The 20,039-nt window shown below is 36.9% G+C and overlaps 1 protein-coding gene across 2 annotated transcripts; it reads right to left on the bottom strand.

Moving 5' to 3' along the window:
* Positions 1–1,125: 1,125 nt before the first annotated feature.
* On the bottom strand, positions 1,126–18,998 carry DGCR8 (DGCR8 microprocessor complex subunit). 2 transcript variants are annotated; one of them, XM_009961686.2, is made up of 13 exons: positions 18,276–18,998; positions 17,666–17,828; positions 16,087–16,229; positions 15,086–15,368; positions 13,070–13,267; positions 11,545–11,646; positions 8,690–8,788; positions 7,423–7,505; positions 6,166–6,266; positions 5,664–5,770; positions 5,318–5,445; positions 4,777–4,890; positions 1,126–4,438 (listed from the first exon to the last, which is right to left on the bottom strand). In XM_009961686.2, exons 1-13 carry the CDS (start codon positions 18,996–18,998, stop codon positions 4,355–4,357), a joined length of 2,328 nt encoding a protein of 775 aa, XP_009959988.1. In that variant the 3' UTR covers positions 1,126–4,354. The 2 variants fall into 2 exon arrangements, with proteins under 2 accessions (XP_009959988.1, XP_086330314.1); XM_086474188.1 differs by lacking the exon at positions 8,690–8,788.
* Positions 18,999–20,039: the final 1,041 nt, after the last annotated feature.

The raw sequence follows: 20,039 nt of genomic DNA, 5'->3' as shown, positions 1-20,039 counted from the left end.
TGAACCCTGCTGAACCACAAGGCCCAACACCTTATCCTGCACTTCCAGTGCCTGTATTGGGCAGGAAGACAAACCTGAGACCCTTGCACAAGTTGCTTTTTTCCAGTCAGGATTCATACTCCTGTGCAAATGCTCAGCACCTAGCATTAATTTAACAGATTGTGACCCATGCTACAGAACAGACAGTAACACTGATTGTTAGCTTGATTGATTGTAAATCTCAAGTTACTGAACATACTTCTATTGTACATTAATGCATGGTTTGAATAAAAAAAAAAATCCACTACTATAGCACCCAGACTTGCTGATAGCCCCTCCTTTCCAGTTCAGTAGGCCTATGACAACAGGTACCAAACCCAGCAACTTTGGGTTGTGTCATTCAAGTAAAAATACAAATTCCAATTCAAGAAAAAGTTTTAATTTAGTTTCCTTCCAAGTGATGTCTAACCATGTAAACATTCAATGCCTTACCAAAAAAAGCAATAAAATAAGCATTTCCATAACCAATAAGCCTGTACTGATTTAATTTCTATTTAAAAATACCTACAGGAATCAAGGAATAAAAGTTCCTTTTTCTCAATATACTTAAGCTATCATAATACTGATCACACTGGAGCATTTTATAATATCAAACTTTATTGCTCAAAACTAATTGTCTGAAAAATACACATGTAGTACTCAAAGACCAAACACACAGGATTATATGATTGTGCAGAAAAAAAGCAAGCAGAGGCTCGGTGAAAATGAGGCTTTATAGTTGTACCAATTTAGCACTGGCATCAAGCAACTGCACCCAACACAATTCATACAGCAACCATTGTTACCTACTTGGGCAATAAGAATGAATTTTGTTTTGTTTTGTTTTTTCACTTTCTCAGATACACATCAGAATACTGTAACTGATCATTTTATTTGGTTAACAACAGCATGGCTTCTTGCACTTCACATTTCTTCCCACAGAGTTAGGAGGCTATCACTTCCTGAATTTTACTCCAGAACCAAAGTACAGTCTAGAGAATTAAGATAATCATGATGCTTTTAAATACTTGGATGTTAGAAATATATTTGTATAAAGCCTAACAGCATCATAGGAAAGTGGAAGTTTACAAACAACAGTTAAGTTTACGCATAATCATCTTTCCAAACTTCTGAGTACCCATCTACTTCATCAGTTTTGTTTAATAAATATGTAAGAAAAAGCTGGATGACTGGTGTTTAAATAGGTAGCATCTGACTATTCACTGGAAGTCACAGTAAGTTTTCCATCAGTACCATAAAGATTTGAATGCACACTAATTTAATCCTTAAAGTCAATATACCACACTTTTGTCGAGAAGCACATAATATGCAAAGCAAAAATTGTTTAATTCCCCCAGGATGGAACAGTTCTTAAAAATACACTCCATCCCTATAAAAATACCTATCCTCCTCTGGATATAGAAGGGATAAATAACAAGTATCAGTGACAAAAGCAGCAGTTGTTTTATGCATTCATACAATCAAGATCTAAACCTTTACAGCCGATTACCTAGAAAACACACGAGTTACAAGACAAGTTTAGGATACATCTTGAATCACACTGTAAGTGTTCATGCAGAAGCTGAAGTTAATGCAATGATCTATCCTCTATCACAGCAGCTCGTGCTTATGTGCAAATGCAAGACTGTTACACTCCAAACAATAGTAAACATTAAAACACAAGAATACTTCACAATGACATAAACAGCAGTTAAGTTGTTTGTTCCAGCAGTTATTGCGCTATTTTCTGGACATCTCTCCAGTTAAAGGCTGCAGCAAGGTCTAATACCATCTTTTTTGTTTGTTTTTGTTTAGAATGCATAATAAACGTTCTAGGCTTTGGTTCACAACAAAATCTCTGGGTGTTTTAATTAAGGGCAATGGTCACCTTGTGATTCTGATAGTGGCAGACTGAGGTAATACAGCAATCCTCTTAAAAATAATGAAAACAAATTTGTAAGCGAGGCATCTATGGATATTCTGCAGGTGACCTGCAAATGCATTGACATTCGGATTTATAAAAAGATCTACAAGGGTGATTTGTCTTTTACAGTGCCATCCATGTACATATTTTTCTGCTGAAAACATATAAGCTGAAGTAAAACCTACCTAAAAGAGTAATACATTTAGTCATAGAAGATATAAGCCCTGTCTTTATGAAAACAAAACAAAAAGAACAACAAAAAGAGAGACAAACAGTAATCACTGCTTGTCACTACTGCACCAATATTATATACCCTTCAAAAGATGGAGATTTATTAAAGCTATACAAAAAAAAGCAGAGGCAGTGTTTTTTGTTTTTTGTTTTTTAAGATAGGCCACTTATTTAAATAATAGTTTATGTATAGTCTTCCAACTACCCGTATCCTGTTACAACAGGATTACAACTCGTGGAACTGAAAAGCTAAATATAATAATAAAAAAATGGGTGAATTTGTATTTGCAGAGACCTCTGAGCATATCACTCAAACACAGAAACGGGTAAGACTCCAAGACTACTCCTGTTTAACCTCAAACTTTATATGCATATTAGAGAACATTAGTTTGAGAGATAAATTAAAATCCACCTATTTCCAAAATAACAGGTGATGCTAAAAGGAGGTCTTACAATACCGATGCCAATATTGTTAAAATCCAGTAGGCACTAAATTCACTATACTGCAGCACTCTATACATAACATGGTAAAAAACCCCAACCAAAACACAAAACCAAACCCAACCCCTCAAGCTCCCAGCCCGCTGTCCAGGTAAGTACCAGGAGCTGGAGCAATTACAAAGAACTGACCTCTTTCACTCCTACAGGAGTAGGAGCGTAAAATAGAGCAGTACAACTCTTGGAGAAACCACTGAAGCCCTATCACCAGCTTGGTTTTCACTCTCTTCAAGAACAAACCAAAGAACCCACACAAATGGTCCTAAGAGAAGACTTACTGCAACCACCCAGGGAAGAGCCCCGTACGAAGAAGGGAACCCACAAAGCAGTGCTTTCACTATAGCCCAAACTGTTTCTTCTGTGCTTAATAGAGCCTCAGATGACACAGGGAGTACTGCCTGTTTTCTGAGATTGTATTTTATAATAGTTGCATATTTGTGATTTTCTTATTTATCAGTATAACCTGTTATGGTCTCATTCTACTCATTACTCTATGTCATATTCCAAACCTACATTCTAATTTTCATTGCAGAAGTTACACTTTTTCTTTAAAAACTAAAAATGTAATTAAAAAAGTAAAAACAAAACCATCTTAAAACCCCTGAATTGCTGCAGTTATTTCATATTTCTTAGGGTTGTGGTTTTTTTTTTTTTAATTCTTTGCTTTTATGTTACAAATTAATTAAGACTTAACTGATCAAGTCAGATGTATTCTGACTCCAAACAAATAAAAAAATCATTTTATTGCTGGGAGAAGGGAATGGAAGGTCTTTAAACACATAATTGGCAAAATATTTTCAGACTGTCTACCATCATCAGCTGCGTTTTGGCTCCAAGCTTTGAAAACAACCTTTCAAATTACAGTTTTTATTTTAATCGGATAAATAGGGCCATATTTTCCTCTTTCAACTGATCTGTAAACTAACATAGGCTCTTTTCAATTAAAATAAAACCCAATGATTTTGGATATCCAGCCTGTTGCTCTTAACACTACCAGGTATGACTTGTTCTTTTCAAGTAATAAAAAAATCTGCATACTGTGATCTTGAATAACTAAGCCTGGCAGGAGACAAAAAACCAAACCAAAAAGGAACAGCATTACTGGCCTAATCCTATGGCATTAGGAACATTGCTCATCACTTTCACGTATTTGTCACCAAAGTGTCTTATCAGTGCATATTATTATGTGCTGAAATGCAACAAAACTTTTCACAAAAATAGTTTTAGGCATGTTCATACAAGAAGATGTACATATATTTCTTTTATATATACATATATATGAATGTGTGTGTATATATATAATATCAGCTTCAACCTGTACATAGATATTCTGAATTTCGTCCTTAAAACACATCCATTTCAAACAACATGGATGGCTTTCCAGTAAAAAGTGCTTGATTGATTTTATCCTGTGTGAACATGCCTGTCCTCTGTGCATTTGCCCAAGTAGAGATCTTTATGATCAATCCTTTAAACGAACATATCTCAGAGGTATTAAAAAAAAAAGAAAAAGAAAATAGGAAAAAGTAATATTGCCCTGATGATGCAAAAAGAACAATGCATAACTGAAGCAGCTTGGATTTTAAAAGTTATCTTGCATTCTGCAGCAAACAATTTTTAAATAATTGTTGAAAATCTAGTTCCTCCATTTGTGTTATTGCTCCCCACTTGTAAATTTTCTCATTACACATCAACAGTACAGAGAGGTTCACTACCGGGTTGAGCTGATTCCACTATTGTCATCTTGGGTTTCTTTCGTGTTTCCTCCTAAAAGAATATGAAACAAACCCCACCACATAGTCATAAAGAGAATACAATAATAAAACACTGTTTTAAAATTTTGAACAATTTTACCCAAACTTGTGTCAATTGTTGTGAAAGGCTAACTTGTTCTAACGTTAAAAATAAACTTAATTTTACCTTAACTTTTAATTTTACCAGTAAGTTATAAACCAGTTTAAGAGACAATGAAAATCTCTCTAAAAGTAGCCCCGCCCAATCAAGTTTCGAACATCTCCCTTTATAAGAGATACTGTAGAAAACAAGCAAAGAGTCTGACCCATGGCATTTTTCCTGCTTGTAAGCACAAAAGAGCATATACTCACTCTTTCTTGTGCCAGTTTTTTCATTTCTTCCTGTAACTTGTTCAGGATGTGCAGATTTGGCTTGTTCTTTTTGGCATACTGCTGAAGTTCTATCACACTTTTATCAGAGGTTTCCTATGGAACAGAACCATAAGCAACAACAGATGAGCTTTTTGAATGAAAAAAAAAATTAAAATACATGGAGCAGACACTTAACCTGTGATAACTGTACTTCCTTAAGTAATAACACAGATTTCCATGAGTTAGTTAAGTATTAAATAGGTTATATAATTTTGACCTGGAAGATGCAAGATTAACACAATTATTACTGTCAATGAGAGCACTCATGTTCTGGCAACAGCAAGGTATCAGAATCAATTCAGAAGAATTGAGAACTGCTCATCGAATGCATACTGCCTTTACCACAACAGGGAACACAACACTATTATGCCAAAATAGATACTGTTAAAGCTTTGTTGCAACTAAATTTAAAACCCCAGAAAACCAGAAAACCAAAAATACAATCACAAGGTAGGTTACAATCAAACAAAATCATGTTCACCTGTTTAACCATCTTGCTATTCTCTCTACCATACATACGCAAAAGAGAGCCCCAATTTTTCACATGTGGATGCAGTAGCTGTAGGATTTTCTGAGAAGCTAATTGTTTCCCCACTCTCTTATTTTTGCCTGTAAAAATAACCATGAAAGTGTGTCAATTCTGGCACATGAGGTAATTAGATGAACACCAATATTTACTTGCATTATTCAACACTGAGATAGCAGAGAAGAGTAGAATAAGCGTGTAACAAGCTGGATAGCTGAACAAGCACCTACAAAATGGACAACAAACAAGAACAGCAGAAAGGGAAGATATTATCAGAGGTCACACCAAGCACTATACTTACACCAGCCTCGCACCGTGTGCTTGCCGCAAGTCATGACATATTCGCTCTTCTGATTTTTACCAGGAATCACTTCAAACTTTATGGATGTATCACCCATTCCGTGGTTTCTAAAGCACAAACAAAATCAGTACCATACACTAAGTAAAATCACAAACAGCTGAAGTGGTTGCAGTTATCTTTGACCATCATCACAATGGAACTATATACATTAACAATAAATTTTAAGACATTAATTAACAAACAGTTTTATTATATATTTGTATATCCCACAACTAAACCCTAATCTCTGAAGAGGGATAATACAAATTAATGGAAGATACAGCATTAATGAGGTCAGTCCACACCACGTCTCCTACAGCCGCAGTGAGTGTGGCAAGCTTGGCCAGCCCGCGAATGTCCGAGTTACTGACAAACACTGTGGGTACCAGCAAGCAAGCAAGCAACGTGCCCCAACCCAAACACCTGTACACTACAGAATTTGCTCCTTATTCTGCGCCCTTACCTTTTAAGGCACTCATGGAGAATCTGATATGGAGACAAGAGTCCAGCTTTACTGGTGAGTTCATATACCCGTGAGTCCTCAATACTGATATGGTTAAAATACTACAAAGGAATTGAAAAGGGTTATTGCACTTTTGTGCAAGTAAGACTTTAACACTGTTCTTAACCCTCATTTGTCCTCTGCAACATTAAACAAATTCTGTTACTCTGGGCTTAATACTTAAAGAAGTATATTTAAACCCATAATCAAGGTATTGACCAACATTACTAAAACTGCCCCATCTAGTCATGTATTTGCAGACAGAAATTTAAATAATTCTTAACTCCAATTTCACATTATACAAGATAAACACAAACCTGACAATCTTACAAATTCTTTACTGTTCTTTCTCCCTCAGGACAAGGTTATTTTATTTGTTTTAACTAATCATGAAATTCTCCTTACCAAAATGCTGTAGTTTAATAAAAGAAAAGGTAACAGCTATTGTAACATTTTGTATTTTATTTTAAAACAACGGAAAAAATTGGCTGCATTTTCTTAATGACCATTTCAATAGTGTAGGGCCTACAGTACAGTTTTAGTCAAAGCAAGTGTACAAACAACCCATTCCACAGATTACACTTTCTAAAATGAAAACACTCCTTTCAGGCTGATCACCGATTTTTCCTTTGCTTCTTACTGATGGCCTGTTACATGCTGAATTGGAAGTGAAAGTTTCACCGATGAACTAGCTATCTAACATTTCCAATACCTGCAAATATAGCACATGCTCTCCACTTAAAGAAACTCCTCCTTTGATTTTCTCAAATGTCACCACTTAAAGCCTGAAATTTTAGCTGTCTGATCTGGCAGTAAGTAGCTTTCATAGCTAAGTAAAAGCGTCTCAGAAGCCTGGGCACCCTTAGTCCTTACTCAGTCTTCTAAGACAATCACACAAGACCAGACAGCATCTAGCTCTTTCAAGGTATCAACCAGAAGATTCTGGAAGCCAGGACAGTACACACAGTCTAGTGTCTTGGAACATTTCAGGTCTTCAGTAAGTGACCTGATATTTCAACAAGGGACTAGTTCTCTGCATCACAGCAAATTTTCTGATCAGTTCCAACAGAAAAAAAATATTTTCATTGCTATGGATGTTGCTATAAATGAAGAATATCAATCTCCATCTGACTGACAAAACAACATTATAAATTTTCACTAGTATTTCTGACATGGTGTAATGTTTTTAAAAACAGACAGCACGTAAGAGTTTAGTACCTCAAGTTCTTCACTGTCTTTGGGCTTCTCCTCAGAGGTCTGTTTAACAAAGTCAGGAATAAGGATTTCCAGTGTAGCTCGAGCTGCAGAAAATGATTAAACATCTTGATTATGTTTATTTTAAACAATGACTGCAAAGAAAACTAGTAGAATGAAGGACACTTTAAGCAAGCCTCACATCTCCCCTAGAAATATCCACTCATATTGTAAAACAACTTTTCAGATAAGATGGGCATTTTGCACTTTTTAAGGAGGACAAAAAAAAAAATCCAAACTACTTGTTTCAAGTTGATAATGGAAGTCTCACAACTAAACTAAGAAGAAACTGCTTTTTTGCAAATGTCTACGAAAGGAAAAAAATTGTAATAAAATATAATTTTAAAAGTGACATAGAGCCCTTAGGACCTAAAATTAGAGAGTTGCTATCACCCCTGAGTTGTTACAGCTGAAACCTAGTACTGTATCACTAGGTCACTCAGAACCCTAGTACTGTACAAAAAGTACACACAGAATTTGCCTAAATTTTCACAGCAAAACACCTTTTTTCATGCAGAAACAATTCTTGGCTGGCTTTTGGTGATTTAGCTACACTAACATATTTCAGAACTGCAGAAAGTACCACAGGTACGTTACACATCTTTACATTTTGAGAAATTACTTTTTTCTTGATCCTTGTGCTAAAGATATTTAAATCTAGAGACCAGTAAGAAGTTCTAATGTTTCAGACATTCTCATCTAGATATTAATTATTTACATATTTATTACACTTACACAAAATAATGAAGACAAGTACTTGGAAATCAAGAATCACACAGTTCAGTGCAATTGTTTCATTACCACAAAAATAAACAAAACAATCAAAAGCTTGTTTTTAAAGAAGGGCAAAGATTTTAATTTTGCTAAAATCTATATACACCAGGTGTTTATATTGCAGGTGACAATATAAACCCCCCAACATTCTTATTGGTTTGACCATTAGAGACAGATGCTCTTACAGCTACTCGGTATACATCAATAGTTTACATGTAAGTTGACACCTGAAGTTTCTTCATGGTTTTCTATCCCAGTACATTGTTGAACTGAAAAAAGCTGTCAGAAAAGTCTCTGCAACAGTATTTATAACTTTTACCAAAAAACCACCAGTATACCTTCTTTGACTATTAACAAAATGATTCCTACTTACTATTGCAAATATGTCATCCTCAAAGCAGAAATTAAAACAGATAAAACAATTCAGCAGTTGGCATTAAGAAAGAAAAAATGTTACCAGCTTTATTCTTGGCAAGTTTTTTGCTGCTGGCAGTTCCTGCCCCATAAGTTACTCCATCAATAATCACTGAGGCTCCAAAAGGTTCACTTGGGTTCTCTGGAAAGAGAGGAGGAAAGAAAAGCTTTTCAGGACTCCCAATGTAAAATACTCATCATGAACATTAAATACCACCACTACCAAGATCCATTTTCTTCTTCATTTCACCTTCAAGAGGGATGGAAATGGTTTACTCTTCAAAAAGACTATAGAATTGCTTACTCCAGTATATAAAGAACACAGTTTTCCACTAACAGAGACTTAACACCATGTACTTCATTCTTCTAAATGAAGAACTTTTACTTTTTAAGAGATCATTTGTAATGTGCCAGAATTCAAATGTTAATTTCAAAGTTTAATGACATGACAGAAGGCTGTGCTGCCGTTCAGCGAGACCTAGACAGGCTGGAGAGCTGGGTGGGGAGAAATTTAATGAAATACAACATGGGCAAGCGTAGAGTCTTGCATCTGGGAAAGAACAACCCCATGTATGTACCAGCATAGGTTGGGGACTGAGCTGTTGGAGAGTAGCGTAGGGGAAAGGGACCTGGGGGTCCTGGTGAACAGCAGGATGACCATGAGCCAGCAATGTGCCCTCGTGGCCAAGAAGGCCAGTGGCATCCTGGGGTGGATTAGAAGGGGTGTGGTCAGTAGGTCAAGAGAGGTTCTTCTCCCCCTCTACTCTGCCCTGGTGAGACCCCATCTGGAATAGTGTGTCCAGTTCTGGGCCCCTCAGTTCAAGAAGGACGGGGAGCTGCTGGAAAGAGTCCAGCGCAGAGCCACAAAGGTGATGAAGGGGGTGGAACATCTCCCTTCTGACGACAGGCTGAGGGAGTTGAGTCTCTTCGGCTTGGAGGAGACTGAGGGGTGACCTCATTAATGTTCATAAATATGTAAAGGGCGAGTGTCAGGAGGATGGAGCCGGGCTCTTCTCGGTGATGTCCAATGACAGGACAAGGGGCCACGGGTGCAAACTGGAGCATAGGAGGTTCCACGCTAACGTAAGGAAAAAAATTTTCACTGAGACGGTGGCAGAGCACTGGAACAGGCTGCCCAGAGAGGTGGTGGAGTCTCCTTCCCTGGAGACATTCAAAACCCGCCTGGATGCATTCCTGTGTGATCTACTCTAGGTGGTCCTGCTCTGGCAGGGGGGTTGGACTAGATGATCTTTCGAGGTCCCTTCCAACCCCTGACACTCTGTGATTCTGTTTTTGTATCACTAACACAGTGTAAATACAAGAGCTGATATTGAAAATTCAGTTACATTATGCAATGCACATATAGGAATAACAAATTCTGAATAATTATATATTCCATACTGAACTAAGATGCCAGACTTGTAATTCCTTGGATGCTGACTGCAGGACTCAATCCTTTCAAGCCTGCTGCTGAAAAAGCTCTAATTCCTTCATTCTCCATAAGGTACCCAAAAACTCCCCCGACAAAAGCAAAAATGCAAAGAACGGATGCTGTATCACTTAGTAAAGTAATCCCAAATGCAGCTAGATAAGGCAATCTGGCTGGAATTTACAGAAAAAAAACCCATCAACATTAATTTGACTCCAGTTCTATTTGCCATATATGCAACATTTTTAGATTCTTGATTAAGCATCAAGTGCATTTCCCCACAATATTTAGCTAAAATAAAATTCTACACAAGTTTTTGTTTTTCTGAGTGCTAGTATCACTTACACCGTCTCAGTACAGCCTACGTCAGGAACCACCAAACTACCTCTCACACCACTGACACAGAATAAAATGAAAAGCTGTTTTAAAACACAAACGGGTATCTATCCGGCATTTCACATAAATCCCACACTAATCATGGAACAACATAGTAACTCTTTAACTTACTTTTAGTCCAGTATAATGACACTTCTGTTTCTATTCTTCTAATACTATGAGCAAAATTGGGGAACATTTATATCAAATCAATTCCTACCAACTGCATATGAACCTTTTGCAATCTGCACCTAATGAGTAATTTCTCCGCTAATACTAGTTATAATTTATCAATGACCTTGGAGAATAGTCACACAAGACAAATAGTCTACATAGTCACTTCTGGTGTCCATTTAAATTTTTAACATCAATTTATACATTCACAATTCTCTTAGGATGAGCAAATTTAAATACGAACCTCCATGACAGAACAATCATACAGTAAGTTGAACAGTTAAAGGATTTTGAAACTCTACATATCTAAAAGATGTACTGTATTTTTTGTTAATTGGAATAAAACCAGAACAGACAAAACCACAAAAATACCTCAAATTATTACAGCTCTAGAGAGGGTACATATGTGCCTGCAGAAACCTTTCAAAACCTTAACAGCTTCATAACTGAAGGCCTACACATTTCTCTTCAGAAACTATTCAGGTTTAGTATTTAACTTTTTTTTCCTTCAGGATTCTGATGATTCACTAAAACAACGGGTACCTTACAACTGGATTTTCTGGACATCAATGACAAGAAAATTAAGCAAATATTTATTGTGCACAGTCAGCAAAACTGTAACTGCCCGTGTATCTCTGATGCATCCTTTTAGATGCAAATGAGTTACTCAGATCCATTTTCACTTAGGCATAGTTTCCCAAGTAAAAACCCATACTGTTATTTTAACTATAAGACTACTTGTATCCTCAAAAGCCACGTTTACGATACAGAAAACTAGCTGGAATTTGACTCACAATAGACTTTCAAGGCATTCCCTAGGAAAATGCCCATTGTTTGTTTTTTTGTTTTCTTAGCTATCCAAGCATAAGATAAGCCCTTCAAAACAGCATGCGGTCAATTATAAAACTTAACAGACTTACCACATTCAAAGAAATTGTAAACAGGGCGAACCTTTAGGACTCGTTGCATATACTCATGCAGTATGCAAACTTCGGATTTCCCATTGGGATTAATGACAAATTCTACAAAAAAACACAGGGGGAGGGGAACACAGCAAAGTAGTTCCAGGCTGTCACAGACAGGTTCTACTAGAAACAGATAAATAAATGAATGACAAGCTCCAAGGAATAAGTGCCCGCTCAAATTAAATGCAATGCTGTTGAATCACACACGGATAATCATGACCTCAAAGTCCATTTTCTCTGAAAAAAATATTGAGAAATAAGTCTGAGAAATTTCTGTCAACAACTGGACAGGTACTAATTATGAGAGAAGTCAAATATTCTGTGTTCAACGTTTGCAGACCCACAGCCTCTAGGCCTTGATGTGCAGCATTTTTGGCAGCTAACATCAATTAGAAATCCTCCAATTTGCTCCTAAACACACTGTATCTCCCTTCTAACAATATGCAGGTAGACTTCAAATCCACAAACCAGATTCACTCTGTTTTTTCTCCCCACAAAATCCTGTTTAGCAAACCACAGATGAGGTCACTGACCCCTTGCCCTGAATGTGCTCTTTTTATTTGAAAGGTCCTTTTCCTTTTTTTTTTTTTTCCTGCAACAGTATTGTTAGTCAGGAGCCCAAATCCTGCCTCAGTGGGCACTATGGCAGTATGGGAGAGAAAGTTAAGATTTAGATAGATAAAGTACAAGCGAGTCCTTAATTCAGAGAGTTTCAATGCACCTCTAAACCTAGAATTTAAGGTAAAGTGTATTAACTAAAAATTCAGCTGCACCTCCCCGTAACAGGAAATGGTCTATAGGCAATTCACAAGCTTTAATTCTACTGAAGAGAAGAAACCCAGAAATATGACAATGTACAAAAAGAGAACACAACCCAAACCACAGGTCTATGGACATTTGAAATATCAGACTGCAGTAAATCATACTATTATGGCTACACAGCCAATAGAGATCAGAGCTAATTCCCCCAGCTTCTCATCAGATGTGCCACCCACTCCTCACACCACAGTACCTAACTGCATAGACAGTTCATTCTTAACTGTATCCATCAAACTGCTTTAAATTTGTATTTTTAATTGTAGGTTTTAATCTGGATCAATCTGGCATTTGTAACCAGTCCCTAATATGGGACCAATCAGAACTGGTATAGAACTGAGAAGGCAGTAGCACTGAGTGACTAGGCAGAAGGGTTTTCAGTATCAACTAACAGTAACATGTAGCTGAAGGTAGTAACCAGTTACCAGGACTGCAACCTTAAACAAAAATCCTTTCATTTAGGAATTACTCTTTTTAATAGGAAATGTATTTTGACAGTATTTTTCCTTTACTATGTGATATGATTGATTCAAGAACACAGAATCCCAGAACAAGAAGAAAGTGGACTTATTACAGGATTTTTTTTCTTTTTTTTTTCAGTCAAGCTTAGAACCGTAATTAGTCTTTCATACAGAATATCTGAACTACAGGTAGACAAACTAACCTTTCTTTGTAGGTGCATCTTGTACAGACAAGGTAATGAGTTTCTGATTGGCAGGCAGAATAGGCCGCTCTGATTCTGCCTGCTTCCGCTTCATTTCACGATTGAATTGCCGTCTCTCAGCCCAGGTTCTGAATTTTTTTACAGTAACTTGTTCAAAGTCAAAACGCTTTTCAAGATAGCGTCTAAAATCTTCCAGATCTAAGAAACACAAACAAGTTACTCTACCACTGAGTAAACATTAAGTTCACTATTTCCACCGTTTTAAACACGTTACAATTATTGTTTTAGACTAGGAACAAAAGTAACGCACTCAAGGTTAAGATGATCTTTTATACTAACAAAACTAATTACAATGTTTCCTGTTACCAGGTCAGATGTAAAACATTTGTGCAAACTGGAAAACAAAACAGAAAAAAGAGCATTTTATTTGGTCACTTGAAGATTTTAGTAAGCCCTAACCAGCATAACACCCAACCCAATACGTAACAAAACACTAGTAATTGTTCTACTTCACCCATTCAGCTTCTCGTTACCTGAAGCAAGGGATACAGTAAGCAACAATAGTTATGCCATCAGCCTCAGTTTCCTGAAGCCAAAACTGACTATTGCTGTCTACTGATTAAACAGTGTACCATGAAACACCATGTAATGATGCTCCACGAGCTCCATGAATATCTGCTGGCCTCCAAACAGAATTTAACACATTCATTTTCACATACAGAACACTAAAAGACTGCCCCCGTTGAAGTACAGCTGCTTCTCCTTTATAGGATATTTCTGCAGACATAATCAACAAAAATAAAGAGTAGCATCTCAAGATGTAAACAAACAAAAGGAAGCTGTTGGTATTGTTTCCTTCCACAAGGAATTCCAAATGCAAGTCAGGCTTATACTTGATCAGTCAGTATTTTTTTCAGTAATACAGAACAGATCCTATTTAAAGAGAGAGACAGACAGGTGAACTTCATGTAGAAAGCAAGCGCTTACTGGGTTTAGTCCTGCTGCTAAATTTTTTTTTTTTTAATTTTCTGACATGGTTTTTGGACTAAACAAGACATGTGTAACAACACGGACAAGTTTTCTGGTTCAACACTACAAAGGTAAGTGGTAGCCCACAATTCCTATCAGTATTCTGAGCAACAGTAATTTACGTGGACGGTGCTCTCGGGTATGTAGTTGAGGTAAGTGGCACATGAGCTTTCTCTACAAGCTCCTCTGAGTTTGGCAGTGATTCTGGCATGACTTCTTCAGGCAGCTTTTTGTGTAAAAGCTATCAGACTCACATAACTAAAATAATGAAGCATGACGCCCCTTTGCATGAGGGCAATTATATTTGCATTACTTATTCTGCCAGACTTGTGCAAGTAAGCAAATTCAGTTTAACTGCATCATTTATCCTAAGAGATCATACCGAAAATAGACACAATTCAGTCAATATAGAGACTGCATAGAAAAGCCTATTTAAAGAAGTCACACAAACACACACAGGCTGCCCAGAGAGGTTGTGGAGTCTGCTTCTCTGGAGACATTCAAAACCCCCCCCGGGCACATTCCTGTGGGATCTACTCTAGGTGGTCCTACTCTGGCAGGGGGTTGGACCAGATGATCTTTCGAGGTCCCTTCCAACCCCTCACATTCTGTGGTTCTGTGAAACATACTTGACAACAGCAATTCACACATACACATTGATTTAATTGATTCTTAAACTGAGATAAAGTCTACAGGACTAAAATTCCAAAATTTTCACATTTTTGTGTGTAAAACCTTCGCACGTGGACTCTCAAGCCTTCAAAAAAAAAAGTCTCCACTGTATGTTTCTCTTCCTGTTAAAATCAAAATTGATTTCTAATATTGCATCTATTTCTCCAGATCTCTGCAGAACCATGTAGAAAGACAACTGACTACTTCATTTCAGGCAAGATATTATTCAGTTGCCAAGTCTGGAATAAAGCATATGTATCCCAATCACCATTACCCCAACTCCAGTCAAGAAAAGACTCCACTTTCCATACATACCTACAGATTCATCTTTACATACTTCAACTTTGGCCTTAACTTGTCCTAAGGCTCCTTGTGCTGCATCTCCCCCTGAGGGGTCTTTGTCATCTAAAGGCCCAGAATCAGCAGCAGTAGAATCTGGCTCTTCTGTTTGGCAATCCAGTTCTGAAGATTTATCTAGGTGCTTTACAGGGGATACTTCCCCATTTGGGGTTATGTCATTGTTTTGTTCCCTTTCCTCATTTTCCTTCATTTTTTTGTAATGCAAGCAGGGAATGCTACTAAGGGGAGGATCATGTTTCTGCAAATACAAAATAATACAGAAGATTTCAGTACCTCAAGATCACCAAAAGCAAAACTCAAAAGATGTAATCAAGATGGAAGTTACTTTTATTTAGTCTAGGCTCAAGTTTCTCTTTGGTCAGCAATCTTACTCTACTCAAAATCTGAGTAGGTCCACTCCTGTGGTATCTTGGCACCATGTAGCACTCACATAAACCTTCAAAGTGCATTCGCTGTTTTAAATCCAAAGTATACTCTGTTCAATTACATGCAAATACTACATGCTTCCATAAAATCCATTAAGCTATCTTGGGGTTTGAGCCCATGACATTAAATCCAGATCCTGCAGATTCCTTGAGTTCATGAACACCACATGCTTACTTCTGTAAATGTCAACCGTAAGCCACAGCTCAGGCTAGTTTATAGCTACAAATAAATGATCTAAATATATTTCATGGTGGAATAAAACCACCATTTTGCAGCCAAATGCCAGAACAACGAAGGCACCAAACAAGACCAGCTTGTGCACTTCAACTGCCCAAACTCATTGCAAAACCAGAAAAATGTAACGCAGTCAGAAAAATCCTACCGTATTTTCAGAAACAGAGGAGTTTATTTTTGAAGTACCTTAATTCTAACACTGGAAAGAAGCCTACTAAAGTAGAAAACCATTGAACTGTTTGCAGGAACATATCTAACTTTTAAATCTCAGTATTTAAGTAATTGACAGCTCTCACCCTTATGCTTCCTGTTCCCAAGAAATAAGGTCTAGACCAGGTAACAACTCTAGATTCTCTGTGCAGATATACAGGAATGCCCGAGTTATGGAATGTCATGATCCATCCATCTGGCAAAGGTTCTGTAGGAGGGCGGCCACGACCTTTAAAGAAAAGAACGGCTTTAAACTTGGATAGACTGCTTAGAAGAAAAGAAAAAGGATCAAGGTTTTTATTTTTATTGCTTTTTCCATCTCAAAGGATAAACTGAAACAAGACTAAAAAAGTTTTGCAGAAAGACTTTGTTTTGCTTTAATAAAAAGGCATATACTTCTAATCCACATTAAACCCTGCAAAATGACAGATTCCACTATGTTTTTGACTGAAAAGCAATAGTAGCACTAATTTTTATACAGACTGACTCATTCATTTCACCCGTGAACCTTCTCTTCTCTTTAGTCTTCTTCAGGTATTTGTATCACAAACACCACTATATTTAATGGAAAAGTCATACTTGCTTTTGAAACAACTTGAGTTTTCCATTAAAAATTTTTGTACTTGACACTCGGGGATAAGTTTGCATTGAAGGCACCACTAGACCCATAGCCCCAAACAGCCAGCAGTGAGTAGGCTGTAATCTAAGGCTTTCCTATTATATTATTCAATGTAAGCATGATACAAACCAGGATCAAGTCTGCAAGCCTTTATACTTAAATACCTTAGCCATCAAGAATACTACTTCTTCCAGAAAACAAGACTGAAATTAGAGTACGGTACGTCAACATGAGGAATCACATAGCAAAAGAAACAGTATTGCAATAAAATGCTTATGCTTACTCCTTTCTATTTCAGAAACCAAAGAATGGTCTCACTCCTCTCTACATCAGAAGCCAGACTCATTTTAGCTGGGAGTTTCCTGGCAATCCTGTGTTAGTATAAAACTTGGGAGGGAAAAACTGCTTGGTTTCATATTTCAGAATATAGCAAAGCTGTAAAATACTCCTCTAGAGCAGTTTCAAGTTTTAATTCTAATTCAGACTATTTTCAGCTGCATTCTTCTGGATTGATTCACATTCTCAGCTCTTCTTTATTAGCAGTTTGTAATATTTACATGGTGAAACAGGATAAATGTAAGCCACTGACTTTTCTAATTATTTTCTTAACCTAGTACTGCATGCATAAAGACTTCACATAGCGCAGTTTCAGCAACAGAAGTTATATCACTAAAGTAGGAAGAAGTCCACAATGACCATAAACAATCTTCAGCTATTTCATGGTATTGGAGACAAAAACCCAGAACATTCTTGTTCACCTTCCCACCACTGAGGTAACAATCTTCATAATTTTTCACAAATCCATACACTAAAATACATTCTCATTACATACAACACATGAAGATCAAAAGCACTCTCAAAAATCACTGTTCAGGAACATGAAAAATCATGTCCTATAGTAAGAAGCCTTCAAACAATAAAATTCTGCAACATATTAACTATTTCACAAGAATTGCTCTCCTAAACTTTGCTTGCTGATATACTTTTGTTCTACAGACATAAGCCATACGAAAAAAAATATAGATATTTAACAAATAGTAACTTACTTTTAAGTACAGTTTTAATTTTGGTCATCATTGGCTGCACACTTGTTTCTCCATCAGACTGGTGATCACTTTCACCACCATATTTCTCATTTTCTAGTCTCCTTGTTTTGGGTGCTCGAAGACCCTCTTCCAGCAGAGCATCCACATCATTATCAAAGTCATCCTGAAAGAGACTTCATGAGACACTATCCTTCTGGGTCTACTAACCTCCCTTTCCCCTTGAAAAGAAAAAGTATATGTTCTCTCTGTGTACTTCCATATGGAAGTACATAGAAACTAGAGATTTCCAATGATTCCAGTAAAAAGACTGAAAAATAAGAAAGTAAGTTTTTGTGAGAACTGATATTTTTCATGATAAAAAGAGCTGCAATTGTTTAAGACGCCTTTTAAATGTTATTTTAAACAAGACGATAGAAGCTTCTACAGGGCTCAGAAGTTTGACCAAGATAATTTACAAAAGTATTCAGCCAAAGTTCTGTCTCTGAAAATTCTGCATTTTTGACTCAAGTACTGCACACTTCTAAAGAGACTGTTTCAGTGAACATCTTGCATATTTTTTTCTAGCCACTTCGAAACCTCTTACCCACCAACAACCTGTGAATTTGCTTACCTCGTATGAGTAATTCAAGGTTTCTTCATCCACTTTATCTCTTTGAACGATTGCTTTAGATGTGAACCCTCCTCCTTCTTCATCTATTTCCATCAAATTGTCGGTAAAATCTTCTAGCTCATCCAGAACTGCATATTCCACTCTCTTTTCCTGATCAATATCATTTTCATCATCCTTCTTGTCATCATTTTCACCCCCTACTCCTACAGCTTTACCATTACTACCACCGAAAGGACAAGCATGCAAATCCCCGTTGACATTATTAATACCAAAATCTGTATCTGCCTTATAATCCTGCTCAACTCCAGTGTACAGAACTTTCCTATCTTTGCTTTTGCAGCTTTCTGTAAAGCTAACACTAATCTTTACATCTTTAAGTAACTTAAGATCTGGGGTGAACTTTCGAACTGAAGGTGCATGACGAGCAGTTCTTGGGCTTTGGTCACTATTGTTAGGGTCTATTATAAGACGACTTTTGTAGCAGGCAGATCCCTTTGTGAGAAGCTGTGTTCTGCAGATACTGTGCGTGTCCCCAGCAGGGGTATCTGACTGTCCATCACCACCAGAGCCAACGTCCATTACCTCTGCGTCACTGGACGTTTGCAGGGGAGGTGGTGGAGGCTGTTCATTAGGCGGCAGAGGTGGGGGACAAGTATGATTCTCCACATTCATTTCTCTTGCAGGTTCTTTAGGGAGGGGTGGTACATTTTCATATTTCTCCATTTTTAAAACTACTGTTTTAAAAAACACAATGCTTTAATAAATGTTTATATCTATATTCCTAACATGCATAAGTCCATCAAGATTGGTTTATCATGTCCTAGTCAATATGCAACACTGATGATTCAGTTAAGCTGACTACATTGTTCTTTTCATTAATGTAGACAGCTTTCAGAATCACTGTCTCAATTATTGGAAATCACAATGCATTCAGCTTAAATAGCTGAAGACTAAGACTGCATCTTCATTGGACAAGCAGGTCTCCCTTTCTTCTTTCAACCTAGAAGAAAAAAAAAGACCTTTGTCACAGGAAAAAAAAAAAAAAAAAAAAAGGAAATTGTATCCCAGGCAAAAAGAAAAAATGTCACTTCTTCTGGCATAGGTTTCAAGTAGAAGTAAAAGTGACATTTTTACAGTGAAAAAAAGCAGGGCATCTTGATATCATTCTGAATGAGGCTGAAATTTTAACTGCTTGATATGTACACCAGCACAAGAATTTGCTAACACATAGTTGCATGTATAATTTGTTGGCTATCTCTGTTTGGTTAGCAGGCAGGGCATGAAGCATCTCATTTACAGGGACCAGACTAAAAACTGTGGATTTGGGGGAATTCTCCTGTTACTTAAAACAACCTGGTATTTGAGCCATACTTACCCACACAGTAGAAAGGATAATTAGCTACAGTTAAAGAAAATCTGCAAAACCAACAAGATTTTAACAACTATGGTCTTACAAGACACATGGCTTTTTGCAAGTTTACGTTATTAGATATTTTTGCAATCTCACTGGAAGTTTTAACAGGAAATCTTATAATTTACTAAAAACTCACACAAAATTACTCTCTAAATAAACAGATATTAGACATTTGATCTTATATTCCGTACTATTATGGGACTACATACTTGTTATGTCTGAGGAATTCAGGCCCAGATATATAGCATTAAAGCTCAAATTAATTCTGGAAAGCATTTAGAAACCAATGTTTTAGGTAATTTAACCTGGAAAAAAAAATTCAATTGCTCTAGGAAATTTTACAGGGGGTG

This window comes from Leptosomus discolor, chromosome 16 (assembly GCF_034619465.1).
Source record: "Leptosomus discolor isolate bLepDis1 chromosome 16, bLepDis1.hap2, whole genome shotgun sequence".
NCBI lineage: Eukaryota > Metazoa > Chordata > Aves > Leptosomiformes > Leptosomidae > Leptosomus > Leptosomus discolor.
Note: the sequence above shows the minus strand (reverse complement) of the source record. Positions and strands in the feature narration are given on the sequence as shown.